This window comes from Odocoileus virginianus, chromosome 16 (genome assembly GCF_023699985.2).
Source record: "Odocoileus virginianus isolate 20LAN1187 ecotype Illinois chromosome 16, Ovbor_1.2, whole genome shotgun sequence".
Taxonomy (NCBI): domain Eukaryota; kingdom Metazoa; phylum Chordata; class Mammalia; order Artiodactyla; family Cervidae; genus Odocoileus; species Odocoileus virginianus.
Genome location: NC_069689.1, coordinates 20,130,967 through 20,151,281, shown reverse-complemented (window position 1 = coordinate 20,151,281; position 20,315 = coordinate 20,130,967). Strand labels below are relative to the sequence as shown.

General features: G+C 53.6%; 1 protein-coding gene across 3 annotated transcripts in view; it reads right to left on the bottom strand.

Moving 5' to 3' along the window:
* CCDC88C (coiled-coil domain containing 88C) overlaps nt 1-20,315 on the bottom strand; it is a 144,406-nt gene that overhangs the window by 19,065 nt on the left and 105,026 nt on the right. For all 3 annotated transcript variants that reach the window (XM_070477949.1, XM_020875940.2, XM_070477950.1), the window contains exons 16-25: nt 19,104-19,231; nt 16,848-16,989; nt 16,260-16,448; nt 14,209-14,370; nt 12,809-13,086; nt 9,325-9,468; nt 7,004-7,190; nt 4,698-4,843; nt 2,081-2,170; nt 356-594 (exon numbers count right to left, since the gene is read on the bottom strand). In XM_070477949.1, the coding sequence (XP_070334050.1) occupies nt 356-594; nt 2,081-2,170; nt 4,698-4,843; nt 7,004-7,190; nt 9,325-9,468; nt 12,809-13,086; nt 14,209-14,370; nt 16,260-16,448; nt 16,848-16,989; nt 19,104-19,231 (1,705 nt within the window). The remainder of the gene's footprint in view (nt 1-355; nt 595-2,080; nt 2,171-4,697; nt 4,844-7,003; nt 7,191-9,324; nt 9,469-12,808; nt 13,087-14,208; nt 14,371-16,259; nt 16,449-16,847; nt 16,990-19,103; nt 19,232-20,315) is intronic.

Here is a 20,315-nt window from a genome sequence, read left to right as displayed (position 1 = left end):
AACCACACGCGGACTTGCTGAGATCCCATATATGCACATTACCCAGGAAATGTGCCTGGGATCTCCCTACAGAGATAGCTTACTCTAAATCTCTCACCTGTACAAGGAAACCCCCAAGCCTATGCTACTGAGCTTGCTTTTGGGGCTTGTGTTGTCAGTTTTGGCTCGAGTCCCTCTCCTCGTCTATAGGATTAGTGATGCTTCTTATCTGACATGGGTTTATATTTTCCTGGTTATTAACACCCCTTTCAGGCTCTTACACACACATGTACACATCTACATGCCACCTCCCTCTACCCTGTCCAATGAGAGAGTCCCTTAGGCCTACCTCCGCCAGCCAGGTCAGCACACCTACCTTTTCCCAAGGGCCCATTGTGGGCGTCACGCTCTTCTGGGCAGCTTGAGCCCGATGGGGTGGACTCAGGGTTCTCGGGCTGAGATCTGAGTGGCTGAGAAGCAGATGGCAAGGTCGGGTCTGGGGATTCCAGCTGCCGGGGAGGGCTGTCTGTGGTTGACTTCAAGCGTTCTCTGGAACCCTCTTTCTTTGGTTTGATGAGTTTGACTAAGGCTTTGGCTCCAATCCAGTGGTTTTTCCTAATGAGAGGTAGATTTTTAGGACACAGTCAACCCTCATTGCCTGCTCCAGCAGGTCACTGGGCACAGTGTCCTAACTTGGGCTGGTGTCCCCATCCCAGCCTGGAAAGGTGGCCAGTAACTGGGCTTTAGAATAATGGTGCTCTTCATCACCACCGTGACCACTGTATTTGGGGCTCAGGAGATAGAACAGAATTCTCAATAAGATACAGCTCAGGGATGGTAGAACCACGTACGGGTGCAGAAATCCACCCTACTCTCTTGCAAAAACAGAACTTCAAGTGCACCCATTAACCCTTTTTCTTTTTTAAAATGTGGACCACTTAAAAAGTCTTTATTTGACTTTGTTGCAATATTGCTTCTGTGGCTGATGTTCTGGATTTTTGGCCAGGAGGCATGTAGGATCTTAGCTTCCCAACCAGGGGCTGAACCCACACCCCCTGTGTTAGAAGGCACTGGACCACAAGAGAAGTTGCTGTCCAGTCGCTAAGTCGTGTCCAACTCTTCGTGGCGCCATGGACTGCCCTTGCCAGGCTCCTCTGTCCATGGGATTTCCCAGGTAAGAATACTGGAGTGGGTTGCCATTTCCTTCTCCAGGGGATCTTCTTGACCAGGGACTGAACCCCCATCTCCTGCAGGGGCAGGTAGATTCTTTACCACTGAGCCACCCAGGAAGCCCTTGCCCATTAACTCCTGATTACCTCTGTGAAATAAAAGAAGTGCCCTGCTAATGTGATCTATTAGGTGGCCATTTTCCTGCCAAAATGCCATTTTCAGCATCGCATTCCTCTTCATTCCCTGCTAAGGCTCACAGGAAGTGTAATAATAAGCTGGCATTCCCTGACCACTCCCGGCACTGAGGAATCTGGGCGCAGCGGCAGAGGGCAGTGAAGAGTGGGCCGTGTGAATGAAAAACAGGGAATATAATGAGTAAGTGATAAAAGCTGTAGCTAACAGGAATCAGAGAAGGCTTCTGCTGTATTGAAAAGAGAACCACATCCGGGTTCTCCTCCTGCGCTGACCCGCACTGAACTGTGGTTACACAACTTGCTCACTTCCGCATCTGGGCCTCACTGTCTCCATCTGCCAAAGGGAACCCTGAGACTGAGGTTCTGAAACTCTGTGGTTCTGTGATTTTAACAGGGAGGCCGTTAGGAATGCACAGCGATTCTGCCTTCAAGGCTGGGCTGGGCCAGGACTATCTGTAGGGCCCAACTCCTGCAGCCCAGGCCCGGGGAAGCGGAGCTTGATGGATGAGGCCAGCAGCCTCGGGGGACGGAGCCAGTCCTACAACCCAGCACAAGGCTGAAAGAAATTCTACAGTCTTTCTTCTGTGGGAGGGATGTGCACAGGGGTGACCCGCCAGCGTGGACGACACTGGCCGGACAGATGGGGTGCTGCTCCTGACAGCTGCTATTTTCGCCCTGAGCATGAACAAGGAATGTTTGCTGTTCTGTTTCCGCCCCTGAAACTTAAGTCAACTCACTTCTTTGGAGCAGGATCATAGAATTTGTACTGATCCATGATTTTTTCTTCCAGTTTTTCCTTGTGTCTCCGTAAGGCATTTAATTTGTCTCTGTGGAGAGAGCGGACAGACCATCAAGTCAGGTTTAAGTCAGACAAATGAAGTCACTCGTCAGCTCAGCCTGGGACCTGGTCCAGCACTCGTCCCGCGGGCCACCCTGGTTACTGAGTCAGGAATATGTGAATGGAAACACGGGATACAGGCCCAGGAAGTCCTAACGCCTTGAGGCAGCCTGCTAGCACCCAGGACCCAGCTGTGAGTGACTTCAAGGAAGATAACCCCTGACCATCCGAAAATCCAGCTGAGAAGCAAGGACTTTCCGGCCTGGTCATTCAGGACATGGGACACCCCAGGATTATACTCAGGGCCAGCTCCTGGGCGTGCATATCAACCAGACCTCGGTGGTGGGGTGAAGTGTGCCTTCAGATGCTAGGTGGGCAATCAGGGTGGAAAAAGTCATCTTAGCAAAAGCAGACCTCTGACTCAGACCCATTCCAACGTTGGGTTTCTGATTACACTTTTGTGGAAACAAACTTGAAAGCTTCCAGGGGCAAGAAAGAAAAGATGAGGAGCACAGTGGGCCTGGAAAGACCAGGGAGGACGGTGCAGCCTGAGGCACGGTGAGCTGCCCGGGATTGCTGCCATGTAGGAATGAATGCAGACCTGGGTCGGGGGATGGGGTGGATCTTCTCATTTCCCAGAGAAGCCAGAAACTCAAGATCATGAAGCAAAATCTCCCAGCTTGTACATGCTGGAAACCAGTTCCTATTTCCAAAAGCACAGAAAAGACCAGAAAGACACCTCCCGAACCTTGGGCTGCCAGAGAGCGCCTCTGCTTCCTGGGAGAGAGACGCTGGCCTTCCTGATTCGCAGGGTGTGCTTTTATCTCAGGGAGTCCTGCGGGCGGGCTCCGTACAACACCGCCCACAGGGCCACCGACTGCTGTCCCCTCCAGCCTCTCACCACCTGGGTGGTCTCTTCACAGCTCGGACCCTCGGTTTCCTCACTGGAAAATGAGGCTTCTGGGCCAGAGGCAACGGCTCAGGCTTCTTCCTATCAAGGCGCTGCCAAGGTGCCACCCAAACCGGGGACTTTCCCGAGCGTTCCCCACGAAGGGAACGCCGCATTAAGAGGGGCAGCTTCTGCAACCACTGGGTCCCAACCGCCAACCCCTCGCTGCTTGAGTCAGCTTCCTTGGCTCGACGCCTGTGATCTGTTCCTCTGTCTTCATGGCCGTGCTGTGCGGCCTTAAGCCTGGAGGGCTTCCATGCTGGGTTCGCCCCACAGATTCATGCAAAGTCAGAGCAGGCTTAGGCTCCTCCCGGCCCCCGGAACAGTGCCCTGCTCTGCTCAAAGCAGCCTCCGGGAAGCCTGCCAACCCCTGGCCCTCCGCAGACGCTCTCTAATGCAGAACTGTCATCCAACCATCCCCCTGGGGTCCAGGTGCCTCCTCTTCTAGTTAGCACCTGCCTGGCATCTGCAGCGATTATTATCCACTGGATTACAGAGGGCCAACTTCAGGCAACGGTCGTTTCTACCCCCAAAATTATGGTGTGGTTTTTGATGCAAAGCATTTTCTGGTAGGTAGTGAGCCACCTCTGAAAGTGGAGATGAAACCGGGAGGATAACAAACAAGCCTCATGACACTTGAGAGCTGGGATGAGATCACGCCCCTCTACAACCATCTCCTACCTTCCTTCCCCAAGCCAGCCAGGCGCTCCCGCCCACAGCCAGGACAATCCAACCATCACAGCAGAGTGGTGGAAACCCCCTGAATCCATGGACCCATCCTGGGTTATTTCACATCTGCACCATGTCTCAATAGCAAGCTCCTCCTCTTGAGCTCATCTCTGGTAGCTTCCTAGGTCTGGCTGGACCAGCAACCTGTAACACTTTCCGGTGCATCCTGACTCATAAGCCAGGCATCGGTGCCTCATCTGCTGGGGCTCCTCCACGTTCCATGCACCCAGGCCCCTGCCATGCTACACCTCCACATGCCCCCATCTGACCTGCTTGTCCCCATCCTGCATCAGCAGCGTTAACCCCATCTCTTCCTTCTCCATCTCCCTGAAGCTCTTCAACCTCTGGTGCGGACACAGCTCTGGTCATATCCCATTGGTCCCACCAATTCCAGTTCACCAGATCGCTATGCACCTTGTAGGGCCCATGTAAAACTGGTAGAAATAAATACTGTGGCATTCTGGTCACCCACCCTCCAGACAATCATCGAACACAGACATGAGTGACAGAAAGAGTCCTGCGATGGCATCTGTGCTCAGCCTTCGATGTGAATCCTTTCCCTGAGCTTCTTCTCGGTGGCGCACGCCTGTATTTTTAGAAGTGCACTTAATTCCAAAAGCAGAGTAAGAAGCTTCTGGCGGTGGGCAGCTAACAAAAGCCAACCGCCACCACCTGCAGAAACCCAGAACCACTCCATGGCAAGAGAGAGGAGGACAGGCTGGTAACATGGCCTGCCCCTGCCCTCAGGACACTGACGGGCCCTGGGGCTGTTCTGGCCCAGCACAGAGAAGCCAGGATTCCGGTGTCGACAGGCGCCCCCATCGCCCGGGCCCCTTACATGTATTGCTTCTGTTCTTCGTGGTACTGCTCCTTGTTCTCCAGGTTCTGTTCTAGAAGCATCTGGTTCTGCTGGCTCAACAGCTGGATCTGGCTCAAGAGGTGATGGTTTTCTTCTTCCAAGTTTCCCTTGAGTCGGGACAGCAGCTGAAATACAGATCAACGGTGTTTTAAAAACGGTGTGACCCCGTGAGTCTGCCACTGGGAGTTCGGCTTCCGAAAGAAGGAAAAGGCCACGTGCGCCAAGACGTCCAACTTGGGCCTCCCCGGTGGCTCAAGGGTAAAGAATCCACCTGCCGATGCAGGAAACAAAGGTTCGATCCCTGGTCCGGGAGGATCCCACAAGCCATGGAACAACTGAGCCCGTGGGCCACAACTACTGAGCCTGTGCTATAGGGCCCGGGAGCTGCAACTACTGAGCCAGCATGCCCTAGGGCCCGTGCTTCCCAGCAAGAGAAACCACCACAATGAGAAGCCTGAGCACCTAAGTGGAGAGTGGCCCCTGCTCACTGCAACTAGAGAAAAGCCTGAGCACTAGAGAAGACCCAGCACAGCCAAAAGAAAAAAAGACACCCATCTCAGTATTATCCAACTGGTGACAATGTGAAAGGACCCAAAAGGCCACTGCTCAATCTGACAGCCGTGGGCAACACGTGGCTGCTGAGAACTTAAAATGCAGCCCGAAAAACAAACAAAAACAGCACAGCCAGTCCTCGCTGAGATGAGCAGGGCGAATACAGCAGGTCCTAAAGACTTAACTGAAAAACGGATGTGAAATATCTCATTAATGAGGTTTTTTGCGGTTACATGTGGAAATGATAATATTTTAGGAATACTGTGTCAATAAAATGTATTACTTAGGATTAATTCCACCTGCTTCCTTTCACTTTTTAAATGTGGCTAACTTGATGATTTTACATTACATCTGGTAGCCACATCATTGTTTCTAGGGGACAACTCCGTTCTAGCTGAGGGTCAGCATACTTCTCTTGTAAAGAGCCAGGCAGCAAATTTTCAGGCTTTCCAGGCCAGATGGTGGTCTTTGTTGTAAGCATTCAGCTCTGCTGTTGCAACTGGTGAGAGCCAGAGACAAGATGTACATGCACAGGTGTGCCTGACCTCCAATAAAACTTGACTTACAGACGCTGACATTTAAGTGTCATAGCATTTGCATTCGCCACAAAAAAAAAGTTTTTTTTTTTTTTTCCCCACTTTCTTAACCATTATAAAAATGCAAAAGTCATTCTGAGTTCACAGCCATACAGAAACAGGTTTATGGGCTGGACTTGAGTTTTGGGCTGAGGATGGCCAGCTCTTGCTCCAGAGTATGTTTATGGTGGTTGGTGTACAGCAAAATGACAAGCTTTGGCTTCAGACAGGCTGGGTGGCAGCAGGCTCTGGCCTGAAGTCCCCACGGAGGCCCTGAAGCACGGCCGTGTGTGGCACAGACCATGGCGGCAGGGGGTCCCCGGGACAGTGTCTGCCTGTGTCGGGGCCCCCGCCTCCTCCACAGGCCCCAGTCCCAGCCCAGAGGGGCCTTCGGGCGTCTTGGCACCCTGGCCTCTGCTCCCTCAGCTGTGACGCCCCGTGGGGCTACCGAGAGCTCAAAGGAGAAGGCCCCCCGGAGTGTTTCTCAACAAACAAAGGGCAAGAGGAGCTGTGTCCGGGGTCCTGGCTGTCCTGGGCCATCCCGGGGCTCGGGCGGGACCCGGCCACTCCTCCCCGCCCTGCCTACTCTGTCTTACTGTCCCAGGCTCTGCTTACAACTCCATCTGAGAGGTCTGCTGCTGAACACAGTACTTTCCAACCAAGTGCACCAGAAGGCAGGGCTCTGCTCCTTTGGAGACCGGGGGAATGTGTGTGTAAGCTGCAACCTGACCACCCCGGGATCAGGAGCCACACAGCCAAACCCCGGCATGGAGGGAAAAAAAAAAACAACAAAAATCTGTGACATTTCTCTCGAAGAGTGCAGCTACTACATGAAAAGAAGTGGAAAAACAGCATGGACACAGCCAAGAGGGCAGGAATAACACAGCACTTGGCTGTATGGCTGCACCTGCTCCGACCCTTTGCAAAAGGCATAGATAGGATGCAATGGTGCCTCTGTATGCATCCTGACCAGTCGAGATGTCTGTTCCCCACCCAGACACCTCTGGCCTCCTCTCAGCCTCTGGACCACCTTCACTCACGTCCTCAGAGCACATGCGCCAAGGAGGACCCATCTCAACCCTGTTGAGCCAGAGGGCTGTCACCCCAGGGGACTCGTTCTGGCGTCCTGGGGCCCCACTACCCAGCCCCAGGCCTCACCTCGCAGTGGTTGTCCAGCTTGGTCAGCGAGATGTCCATGTTCTGGTGCTGCTCCTTCAGCTGGTCGAACCGGGCCTGCCAGCGGCTCAGCTCCAGCTGTGAGCTGTTGAGCGAGGTCTTCAGCTCCTTGGTGTGGGTGTGCAGTTCCTCGTATTCCCCCTTCAGCTGCTGGTGCAGGAAATTGACCCTGGGGGTGGTGGGGGGGAGAGCGGAGAGCCACAGGGCTCAGGGCCGAAGAGCCTTCCCAGGCCTTGTCCCAGCTGTGCGACCTTAGACCAAGCCACAACCTCTCTGGGCCTCAAAACGAGGGAGTTGAACAAAACCAGTGGTTTTCAAGCTGGATTCTCTGGGGTCCTGTGAAGGTAGCCCCGGTGCCCCCACCCTGCGCCAGGGCAGACAGCACAGGCAGGCTCAGACACCCACTCCGACAGAGCATCACTGTTGTGATCTCTTCTGCAGTTAAGGCTCTGGCATATCTGCCTCCTTGGAAAAAAGGGTTCTGCTGCTGAAAGATTTTTTTAAACACTGAACCAGAAGATGCTCTAAAACTCTTTGTCTATGCTCAGCTCTTCTTCCCAGTTCCAAGCTCCTTTTCTAATTTCAACTCTCGAGATAAATAAAGTATGAGATGCTTGGGTATTATGTAAATCTGCTAAAATTATCGTCATCATAATAACTATTATCTAACTGGGCTTTCTCAGGGGAGGATGTATAACAGAAAGCTCCAAGTACCAGGGGCTCATGGACTGGATTTAGACACAGATGGGTCTTTAGTTCACTGATTAAATGAATTAGGGGGTCGACATTTAAAATTGTGGAAGTTTCACATCAACATTCAAATGTCCAACTTCTTTTAAGACAACAAGCACAAACAAGAGGAAAATCTGGAGGCCCCAGGCCTGCCTCCCAGCTGACCACCTTGAGACCGAGTGGCTTCTCCATGTTGCTCTCTGGTCTACGGCTGGCACTCATCACCCACGTGCCTGACCTGCCTGGCACCTGAGCCCACAGTCCTCTGTATCCATGAACACAAGGACACGGGGAGGAAGCAGCATCACGTGGCCCTGCCAGAGACCCGATTCAAATCCTGTCTCTGCCACTGACTACGAGCATCAGCCCCGGACAAGGCATTCAATCCCAGCCTGCTCCCTCATCTATTTTTTAAAAAATGGATGATAATGATTCTATGACGGCTAAGAATCTGCCTGCTATGCAGGAGACCTGGGTTCTATCCCTGGGTCGGGAAGATCCCCTGGAAGAGGGCATGGCAACCCACTCCAGTATTCTTGCCTGCAGAATCCCATGGACAGAGGAGCCTGGCAGGCTACAGTCCATAGGGTCGCAAAGAGTTGGACACGACTGAGCGACTAACACACACCATGATTCTGTATATTCCTGTTACTCTTGGTGGTAACAGTCTAAGGTCCCCAAGACACTAAACCAGCTCTTAGGGAGAAATGTGGGGGCGTGTTCCCATGAATCTGGTCACACGTTTGTGTCAGCTGGTCAAGACACACCTCATTCAATGTGGTTTCTGCCTGTGATGTGCTCACAGCCACCAGCAGTGTACTCATGCCTGAAGGAAGCTTATCCACCATACCTGTCCTCTCTGCAGTGTGCATCACAGCCCTGTACTTGGGAACAGGAGACGGCATCCCACCTGGGGGCCATTCACGTCATTGCCTGGGGGAGTTTTGCAGAAACTAATGCCTGTGGCTGGCGATTTGTTATGTAAGCGAATAATGAAACATCTCTGGTCAATAATGTTTAGGTAATAAAAGACGTTATTAATACAGCTCCCATTAATAAGTTGTTGAACGGGGAAACTGTCACCAAAAAGTAGAAACCCACGAAAACCATGGTTCTAAACAGGCCACGAAAAGGATGCTCATTTGCAGCATGGGCTGCTGGGATCGAATACCTTGGGCATCCTTAGCTGGAAACGTGTGTGTCAGGCACCTCGAATGTCCCGCCACCCTGGGCATGTCCTCAAAAGCACCACACGCGCTGATTTGGGGCTTACAGATGGAGGTGAGTTCATAAACAGGGAACCCGTGGGATGATGAATGTGCCTGTGGCTGACACAATTGTCATCTCACGGCGGGAGGTGAGGACCGCCAGCTTACTGGACGTGCTGGCCCAGGAACCACACTGGTCCTTCCATTTCAGCACCATTCCTGGTGACCTCATTACCAACCAGCTGTTAGCATGATGGGCTGTAAAATACACGATGACCAGGAACACCCTTGACCTCAGGGGGCGCTGAGTGGTGAGATGCCGCTGCCCACAGGCAGGCAGGCCCCAGGGGCCCCAGCGTTTACCTGTCCAGCTCCTCCCGCAGCCTCTGGTTCTCGCTCGCGGCCATGGCGCTCGTCCTCTGCTCCTGCTGCAGGGCCTCCCTCTCGGCCCTCAAAACCTTCTCCAGCTCGTCCAGCTCCGCCTTGTGCTTCAGCATGTCGCTGTGCCTGCGGGAGGGGACACCTTGCTGGCAGCCCGTTCCCCAGCCTTTTGGCCCCACAGGTAACACACACCCCGGAAGACCCGAGCCTCCTCCGCGGGGAGCGAGGCTTAGATGGCAGGGAATCAGGAGGGTGGCGGCTGAGAGGAGTCCGAGCCAGCAGCCTGTGAGGCAGTGCCCGGTGGGGCGGTTTGGGGGTCTCTTCCAGCCCCAGAGCCAGGAGGTCCCTTCCTCCCACCCGACAAGCCTCCATAGTCCCCTCGATCCCGTCACCACACCCTTCCTCCCTTGGGTCACCTGGAACTCCAGAACTATGTTCTCTGAACCCGACGCCCTTCTCTTAGGGGTTCACTAAGAAAGTGGAAATCACTCAGTCGTGTCCGACTCTGTGACCCCATGGACTGTAGCCCACCAGGCTCCTCTGTCCATGGGATTCTCCAGGCAAGGATACTGGAGTGGGTAGCCATTCCTTTCTCCAGGGGATCTTCCTGACCCTGGGATCGAACCCCAGTCTCCCGTACTGCAGATGGATTCTTACCATCTGAGCCACTTATTCAGCTAGGTTCACTAAACACAAATAGATTTCAAAGAGATCACAAAATAAACAGCTGGCTTCCAGTACAGGTAATAGCTAACAAAGCTGCGAATGCCCGCTCACCAGGGATGGGGGTGGGGTGGGGGAGCCCTTCCTGCTCTTGTCTAGCCTCTCCCTGGGGTCAGGGGAGCAGAGGCTTCCCGGGGAGGGGGCTGTCCGGGCAGCTGCCAGAGGCCAGTTGTTCTCACACTCACACACCAGACACTCCCCTGACCCAGACTTCACCCTCCTCCTCCACGTGCCTCCTTATACTTCTCCTCTGTCTCTGCACAGCCGTCTCTGGAGCTCAGCAGAGCACAAGGACGGAGTTCCTGATAAGCCCCGGTTGCCCCTCCTACCTGCTGGAACCTTCTGAGCTCACGAAGACTTAAGAGTCCCCAAGTCCAGGCTTTCCCAGTCTTCATCTCTAGACTCGCCGCCCCCCCCTGCCCCCTACCCCCCATCAGCAGTACATAGACCATGTGACTGGAGCCCAGGCTTCTGCCTGTGTGGGCGGGAATCAAGCTTGAGACCTCCTCTGTTTAGAGAGGCAGACATTTGTGTGGCCTTTACAGGGCACAGGCTCCCTGACGTGGTGCTGAGTGTGCGGCTCTGCCTGGCTATCTGGGGTGATCTTTCTCAGGCAGGTTAATGATTCTGGGAAAAGTCATCCCAAGTCTGACAAACCAGGGCCATGGGCTGACCATTAGGGTCCCCAGCTCCTACTTCCCTGTTGTAGCGTCTTGGGACAGTGCACTGATCCAGCATCTCTCTGACTGTTGGTCACCACCCCACTGCAGGACAGGGCCCGGGCGAGTCTGCCTCATCACCAAGTCCCCAGTGGAAGGAGGCATCGCGTTCAATAAATACGTGTTAAGAGAATGAAAGAGCAAGTGTCCGATTTTAGTGTCAAAGGAAATGAATGTGGAGCCTTTGTCTCTGTGTGCCAGGGACCCAGACTCCTGAACCTGGTGTCCCGCCACAGACAGACCCAAAGAGCCTCCAGCCTGTCCAACAAGCGCTGGCTAACCAGTGGCTCTGTGCTGCACTGAGCCATGGGCTACAGGAAAAACAACGAAGAACTCCAGCCCAAATGCCACCTGCAAGAGCCTTCCCCCGCTGAACACACATGAAGAGTATCATAAGACGTTATTATAACACAGAACGGCAGAGGTGAGTGCTGGGCATCGTGCTAGCTTCAGAGCTGAGTGAACACTTCCCACTCCATGTTGTTAGTAAATAGGGTGCCTCCCCTACCCGTCTAGACTCAGCACCAAGCATGCTGCAGGTATGTACAAAGGACCACGTGGGTATGGAAGGCACAGAGGAGGCTGGAAGGAGCAATCTCACAGAAGCAGACGTCTCAGCAGGCCCTCAGGGACGGCGATCTGGGTGGATCAAGCGAGTGGAGGACTCCAGACAGAGGCAAAAAGGAAGCACCAGGTGAGTGGATGAATGAATGCCATCACCCCCAGCCCACAGCAGCATCAGGCACCCTCACACAGCTTTGCTGGCTCCACACCCTCCGCTTGATCTGCGATGAAACACTCTGCCCTGCAGCTTCACTGAGCATCATAGGGCTGAGTCAGGGGAAACATTGCCAGCAGGGCCATCTCACAAGCGGATGACGAGGACAAGTGCTTCTGCTCACCCACCCACTCACCCTCGCCAAGTGTTCGAGAGACTCTCCCTCCTGCATTAGAGCCAGGTGTGATGGGTCCTGCCACCCCTGCCCAGGAGCCTGGGACAATCACTGATCTGCCGGGGCAGGCGCTCAGGCGATGCTGGTTGACTGAACGTACACAAAACCCAGGACCCACGAGCTGTCAACAGTGCAAAGTGAAGACTTGTGCATTTCAATGTATGTAAATTCTATCTTAAAGTGTAGGGTTAGAGAGTGGAAAGTAAAGATGAAACAAAGATGGCAAAATAGTGCTCACTGCTGAGGCCAGTCATGGGTCTACAGAAGCTTCACTATACCATTCTGTTTACTTTCTATATACTTAAAATTAAAAGTTGTTTTCAAACTCTGGTGCTGGAGGAGATTCGTTAGGAGTCTCTCTGACAGCAAGGCGATCAAACCGGTCAATCCTAAAGGACATCAACCCTGAATATTCATTGGAAGGACTCATGCTGAAGCGCCAATACTTTGGCCACCTGATGTGAAGAGCTGACTCATTAGAAGAGACTGTTTCTGGGAAAGATTGAGGGAAGGAAGAGAAGAGGGTAACAGAGGATGAGATGTTGGATGGCATCATTGACTTAACGGACATGAGTTTGAGCAAGCTCCAGGAGACGGTGAAGGACAGGGAAGCCTGGCGTGCTGCAGTCCATGGGGCCACAAAGAGTCGGACACTGAGCGACCCCACAACAAGAGGTTAAAAAAAAAATGCAGCTCAGACCTTGAAAGGCAAGAAAAGAACTGAGAAGGCGGGGTGAGAGGCATCACTGTACATGAGCTGCTATGGTGAACTTCCTCCTTATTCTTGGTTTGGAGGGAAGAGAGAGGGAAGAAGAGACTCCGCAGGGGAGCAGGGACCCCACGCCGACAAGCAGTCTCCCGCAGCCGGGACTGGCCGCGACCCCCCTTCTTCCCTGGGGATCCTCCAGCCCCTTGCTCTCCAGGGGCTCTCATTCCGAACCGCCGAGGGAGACTGTGGTTTACTTCCCTTTGGGGAAAGTTCCAGTGCCCCAGACAGTGCGAAGCCGCAGGCCCGGAGGGGACGCGAGGGGCACGGAGGGGCACGCCCCGGGGCCGCCAGCCGGCACGCACCTCTCCCCCAGCTCCCTGTGCTCCAGCTCCAGGTTGCGGTGCAGGGTCTTCAGGCAGCTGTGCTGGAGGATGAGCGCCTCGTACTCGGCGGCCTGCCGCTCGTGCAGCGCCCCCAGGCGCTCGTGGTCCTGCTGCAGGGCCTGGTAGGCGGCCGCCAGCTGCTCCTGCTGCCGCTGCAGGCTCTCGTGCTCGCTCTCCTTGGCCGCCTGCTGGCTCTGCAGCAGGGCGTACTGGGCGCTGAGCGAGGCGCTCTGCGAGCTCAGGGTGGAGTTCTCCACCTGCCGAGAGGGAGACGGGGACGGAGGCTGACACGGAGGCAGCGGGGACCCCCCCCACCCCCCGCCCGGGGCAGGTAAAGACCCAGCTGGGACCGAGGACCGTTCTACCCGGACTTGAGGAATGGCTAGCGGAGGCCGGACGGTGTAACAGGCTGCCACATGATGCTTGGTCCTGAAGCCTCTCCACAGGTGTGATTTTCGGTGGCAAATGAGGCCCTACCTATGAATAAGCTCCTTGGATACCATCTTTGAACACTCTTAAAAGCCTAGTTTTAAAAGAGCATCACTGAAGATACAGAATACCTGAACAACCTAACTTAACCTGATTGATAGCTACAGAACACCCACCCAACATCCAAAATTATGAGGAACTGCAGAGAAGGGAACACTTCCTAACTCATTCTGAGGTCAGAATTAATTACCTTAACATCAAGATGAGACAAAGATCTGACAACCACAACCAAAAACCCCAACAAAACTACGAACCAGTACCCTATTTCCTTATTTTGCTAGAACAAATCCCAACCTCTTTGCCAGTCTCTTGTTTATTGTCCCTGACCCATGAGTTACATACTTTCAAATCTCTTTCTCAGAAACTGCAATGAATAATTCTTTTCACAATCTATTAGCTGTTAATAAATATCCACATCTTAAAATGCACGGTCCAGAACACTCGTTTGACTAGATGCTCTCAACAGACACTTGATGCTCCATTTCACTCGTGGAGATGAAAAATTCACATTTGCTTCAGAAAGACTCTGCCACGTCCTACGGTAAAGTAAGGTGCTTGACTCGGCTGAACTCAACTTATTCGATTCCAGAATCTCTTTTTCCAATCCTAAGAACATCTCAAGAAAGAGATTTTGGGAAACAGACAAGACTGCAAGTAAAAGCAGGGAAATGAAGTCCTTTTTTAGCCTGGGCAGCCATGTGTTCAATCACTGAAAACTACTTTCAAAGATGCTGAGACTAGGAACCATGGCGTACAATGCATCTGCTAAAAACGAAACCCGAAACTCTCCCTCTGCTTTGTCCTGCTGACTGGGAGTCGTGAGAGGGCTGGGCCGGTCTCTAGGAGACAAGGAGCGTCCTCCCTGTGGGGCTGGCCCAGCCGGCCCTCACCTGCAGCTTGGCCGTCTGCGTCTGCAGTGTGGTGTTATGCTCCTGTAGGAAGGTGCTCTGTTTCTGCAGTGTCAGGATCTGGCTGCTGAAGGCCGTGTTCTGGGTCTCCAAGTGCTGCAGCTGTTCCTTGAGCAGCTGCTTCTCAGCCTGCAGGGCGGCATTCTGGGGGAGGGAAAAGCATGGGACCGATCAGAGGCCAGTTCTGTACCTGCTTCCCTTGTGGCTCAGCTGGTAAAGAATCCACCTGCAATGCGGCACACCTGGGTTTGATCCCTGGGTTGGGAAGATCCCCTGGAGAAGGGAAAGGCTACCCACTCTAGTATTGTGGCCTGGAGAATTCCATGGACTGTATGTAGTCCATGGGGTCGTAAAAAGTTGGACATGCCTGAGCGACTTTCACTTCACTTCCTCCGTACCTGCTAACTGGTGGCGGGGACCTGAGTTGTTAGGAATGGGAACCCTCAAGAGTTAATGTTTTGGGGGCCAAAGCCGGAACCCATCAAGTAAGAGAAGTAACACTTTCCCTCTTAGAAAGACAACAGAATCAGAAAAAAAAATTTTTTTGTCCATGTTTTCATGACAGAAATGAATACACACGATGGGGATATTGCAAGGAAACTGAGCACGTGAGTGTGCGACAAGAGTGACCTGGAGTTACAGCTGCTTTCTTTAAAGCTTTCTGTCTTTAATGCTTCTGTTTTCTGTCGCTCACCCTGAGAATGCATGTCTCAGCTCTCACAGGACAGGGAGTCAGGGCCTGTGGCCACAGCCTCATCCCACTCAGGGGTGACAGCAAGTAGGTTAAGGCGGTTCATGCTCTGTGAGGCAAATAAAGGCCAAGCAAAATACACCACCTACTGAGCTGGGACGTGTGGGTTGTGGTCGTGGCCTGTCCCTTACCAGTACAGGGCTTAGGGTCGAGTGTCTTACACTCTATCTCATCTTTCTCATCTGTCAAATGAAAACCATCACTATCTACTTCATAAGGCCATTGGGGGACATCAAAGGACGTCAAGGGTTTAGACACGCACAGACAAGCTTGTTCTGTAAAGGGCTGCTGCTGCTAAGTCGCTTCAGTCGTGTCCGACTCTGTGCGACCCCATAGACAGAAGCCCACCAGGCTCCTCCATCCCTGGGATTCTCCAGGCAAGAACACTGGAGTGGGTTGCCATTTCCTTCTCCAATGCATGAAAGTGAAAAGTGAAAGGGAAGTCACTCAGTCATGTCTGACTCTTAGTGACCCCGTGGACTGCAGCCTACCAGGCTCCTCCGTCCATGGGATTTTCCAGGCAAGAGTCCTGGAGTGGGGTGCCATTGCCTTCTCTCCTGTAAAGGGCAAGACAGCAAATATTTGGGGGTTTGCTGGTCGTGTGGTCTCTGTCTCAACACTGACCCCCACCATCTCCATGGGAAGGCAGCTCCACACAACATGGAAGCCAAGGGTGTGTCTGCGAGCCAATAAAATCTTATTCATGAAAACAGGTGGAGGACCGTGGTGGATGGGCAATCGACCCCCGACAGAGCACTGAATGACAGAACCCCATGGAAACGGTGTGCGTGTAGACGCTCCAGGCCCAGTGCTGTGCTGGGAGGCAGAGAGTGCGTCTTCAGGGAAGATGGGCACACACCTTTTCAGTTAGAAAGCCCGAAGGGGGACCTCCCTGGTGGTCCAGCGGTCAAGAATCCGCCTTCCCACGTAGGGGACACAGGTTCAATCCCTGGTCGGTGAGCGAAGATTCCACGTGCTATGGGGCAACTATGCCATGTACCACAACTACTGAGCTCGTGTGCCAAAACTAACGTCTGACATAGCCAGAAATAAATGAACAATTTAAAATAAATAAATCAAATGCTCACTAAAACAAAAGAAGAAAAAAAGGCTGAAGGGATCTCAAGTGGAAAGGAGTTCACAGGACCTGCCAGGAAATACAATAAATGGCTGATGAGACCTGCGTCAATCTCAACAGCTCCTGCCACCCAGGGTCCTTCCTAGTGGTGGGAATTCCTGCTCCACCTACATGACGGTCCACAGATGGCCTCTCCCCACTCACGTTGCGCTCCAGCTCGATGGCCCGGTCCTTCACACGCAGCAGCTCCATCGTGGCCTCCTTGTGAATAGGCGCCCAGGGCTCCTTCCCTGGGTGACCCTCAACTGACGTCCCCATGGGGTGTTTGAAAGAGTTCTGCGCCTGCGTCCCCCCTTCCTGGCTCTGCTTGAGGATCTCACACTCCTTCTTCAGCTGCGGGAACAAGGAAAGCGGACTTGGGGGGGGAAGGGGCCCGCTGGGGGGCCCCCCGCACCAAACCATGCCCGTGCCCGACACTGGCGTGGACCCGCCAGGCACCTGCCTCTGCTCCTGGGGGGAGTGCACACAGCCTCCATCCCACATGTTACCCCCTCCCTGTAGAGGGGGCTAAAGGGCAGTGCTGGGACCCAGCCCCGACTTCAGCTACATGACCACGGCCAGTCCCCTCCCTCCCAAGCCTTGGCATCCACTCCACAAATACCTGCTCCAGAAAACGGGCATCCAGGCTGCCCTTCTGCCACCCAGGTGAGGGTGTGAGAAAGGTGAGGCAGGCATCTCACAGCCACGACCCCTGGCCCGTCCTGGGGTGGGTTGGGGGGATGCTGCTCTTACCACCTGGATCTCGTTCTGCAGCTGGTGATTCAGGCTGGCTTTCTCTTCTACCTGCGCTTCTAAGAAAGTAATCTTTTCTTCTTTCATGGCGAGTGTTGTTTTTAAAGCTGATTCATTTATGCTCTCCAAAATCTTGTATTTCCTGAAAAATAAAAATGCATGGTAGTATTTATCTGTCTCTTCCTCCCACAAGCTCCCGGTCTCCCAGCTGCCCACAAGGCCCTCCTGCATTAAGCTAGTTTCTTCATCTCGTTGCAGGATGTGGCCCAGAAGGACTGCAGGAGCCAAACACCATCACCCAGAGCCCTTCCCTGGACTCTTGGTATAGACACATCTGGGACACTCTTAAATGAAACATCACGGCTATAGTTTTCCAGGCGCCATCTTAGAGAAGTATTATTGTGGCCATTTTACAGATGGGGAAACTGAGTCTCAGAAAGGTTAAGGATCCATCCAAGATCATAGTGCTAGGTAAGTGGTAAATCTCTGTGGACTTGTCACCACACCAAAAGGACATCATGTTGGTTACAAGTCCAGCAAAAGTCCAAGATGCTGGATTCCCTGGAAAAGCAAGATGATTCAGGAAAGCACTGCAGGCAAAGTAGCAACAGTTCAACTTTAAAAATCAAAGGGTTGGGTCCAGTGGTTAAGAATCCTCCTGCCAATGCAGGGGACACCAGTTCAATCCTTGATCTGGGAAAATCTTGCATTCTGTGGGGCAACTAAGCCCGTGGGCCACAACTACTGAGCCCACGTGCTGCAACTACTGAAGCCCGCTCGCCCTTGTGCCCGTGCTCCACAAGAGAAGCCACCGCAGTTTGCAGCCCGCGCACGGCAACCAGAGAGGAGCCCCTGTTCACTGCAGTTAGAGAGGAGCCCCTGCTCACTGCAGCGAGAGAGGAGCCCCTGTTCACTGCAGTTAGAGAGGAGCCCCTGCTCACTGCAGTTAGAGAGGAGCCCCTGCTCACTGCAGTTAGAGAGGAGCCCCTGTTCACTGCAGCGAGAGAGGAGCCCCTGCTCACTGCAGCGAGAGAGGAGCCCCTGTTCACTGCAGCTGAGAGGAGCCCCTGCTCACTGCAGCGAGAGGAGCCCCTGCTCACTGCAGCGAGAGGAGCCCCTGCTCACTGCAGTTAGAGAGGAGCCCCTGCTCACTGCAGCGAGAGAGGAGCCCCTGCTCACTGCAGCGAGAGAGGAGCCCCTGTTCACTGCAGCGAGAGGAGCCCCTGCTCACTGCAGCGAGAGAGGAGCCCCTGTTCACTGCAGCTAGAGAGGAGCCCCTGTTCACTGCAGCTAGAGAGGAGCCCCTGTTCACTGCAGCGAGAGGAGCCCCTGCTCACTGCAGTTAGAGAGGAGCCCCTGCTCACTGCAGCGAGAGGAGCCCCTGTTCACTGCAGCGAGAGGAGCCCCTGCTCACTGCAGTTAGAGAGGAGCCCCTGCTCACTGCAGTTAGAGAGGAGCCCCTGCTCACTGCAGCTGGAGAGAAGTCCCTGCTCACTGCAGTTAGAGAGGAGCCCCTGTTCACTGAAGCTAGAGAGGAGCCCCTGCTCACTGCAGTTAGAGAGGAGCCCCTGCTCACTGCAGCGAGAGAAAGCCCAGTAAAGACCCAGCGTGGGGGGCGGGGGGAGAGAGTGAAAGGAAGAAAAAGAGGAGAGGAGAGAAGGGAAGAGAGAAAGAAAGAATTGCAGGCTGAGCTTAAAAAAAAATCAAAGGGCTGGTGGAGGAAGGGAACAGGTGGAACACAGAGGACCCTTAGGGCAGTGAAAACACTCTGTATGACCCCAGAGGGGTGGATACATGTCATTATATATTTGTCAAAACCCACAGAACATGCAACACCAAGAGTGACCCCAGTGTCACCTGTGAACTCTGGGTGATGATGCCCTGTCGGTGTAACATATGTACCATTCCAGTGGGAGGGGTGCTGATGGCTGGAGAGGGTGCACATGTCAGGAGGCAGTGGTCTACAGGAAATCTCTGTACCTGCCCTTCAGTTTTGTTGTGAATTTAAAACTACCCTGAAAGAGCCTAACTAGAAAGTAAAAAAACCAGGAAGTCTTTTTATTGGACAAAAGAAATCGCCTTCCACTCTGCGCTTGGAACCTCCAGGAAAGAGGCCTGGGATAGAAGGCCCCATGTGACAACAGGCCCTCGGGTGTGGACAGTAAATGCAGCACCGGGGGTGGGGTGGGGCGTGGAGCCTGCGGGGTCTGGGGCACACGAACTGCTGCAGCCACGGGGGGCGGGGGGAGTCCTCACGTGTCACCGTTGCTGCTGTCATCCTGCAGCAGCAGCTCTTTGTGGAGGCCGACCTTCTCCAGCTCCTGGCTCAGTCTGTCCAGCTCACTGCTCAGCTGCTGGCTCTTCAGCTTCTCCTGCACCAGGTCCTGCGGGGACAGTGAGGACGAGCATGGGCCAGGAGCCCAGCAGATGCGGCAAGAGAGACAGACACAGGCCCATCTCAGGGCGGAGCAGTCATCTTCTCGAGTCACGGCCAGCTCGGGTGTCTTGAGGGCTGAGTGGGTGGTTCTATGTGGACAGCTGACCCCAGGGATGTCTTAAAGGGAAGGGATAAACACACCTTCCCAGGTCCCGGGGTTCAGGACACCAGACCACGCAGCAGTGTGTCCGGGGAGGACTGAACATGCTCCAAACACATCCAGACATGCTTCTGAGATACCATTTATGGTGACCTTGGAGGAGTAGGTTTGAATTCTTCCAACACAACTGCCTTTTCTATGAAGTGATGTAATTAAATGCCCATTGCAGGGAATTTAGAACATAAGAAAAAAGTATAAAGGGGAGAAAGATTTTACTTTTAGACTTAGGTTTTGATTTACATTTCGAAACTGGACATTGACCTCACCTAGGAGTTCACTTACTCTGGTCCACACCTCTGTAGCTTTCCAGGCAGCTACCAATTTCTGCCCGGTGACATAGCTACATGCCCTCACATGGACACCTACCACACCCCAAGGCCTGGAACCCCTACCACATTGGGTGATGTTCGCCGAATGTTCCAGGGTCACTCCCCAGGTGTGGCATGGAAGGGCTAGTGCATGACCTTCCAGCTGCCTCACCTCTGCTGCGGGAACTGCCCTAACTCCACGTTGAGATGGGGGAGCCATAAGATCAAAGCAGACTGGACTACTGGGCCCCAGCACAGAGGACAGGCTCCCTGGAGAGTCACCTGGACTCGCACGAGAAACCAGCCTTGGATGAGATAAGCCCCTGGGTCGATCGTTACTGCAGCAAACCCTAACCAATGCTGATGGAGGCAGGGGCTACGGCCTGAGCTGGTGTCTCGTCTCTCCCCCATATGGTGATCTGCCTGCACTGACAGTCAGTGATATATATCTATTTAACACGGAAAACTTCCTGTGTTCTCAAACTTCCTTTTCTTCCTTAGCACTCAGCTAGAACATTTCTCAGCCTCCTCAGCAGTTAGGTGCAGCTTTGCGACCCAATTCT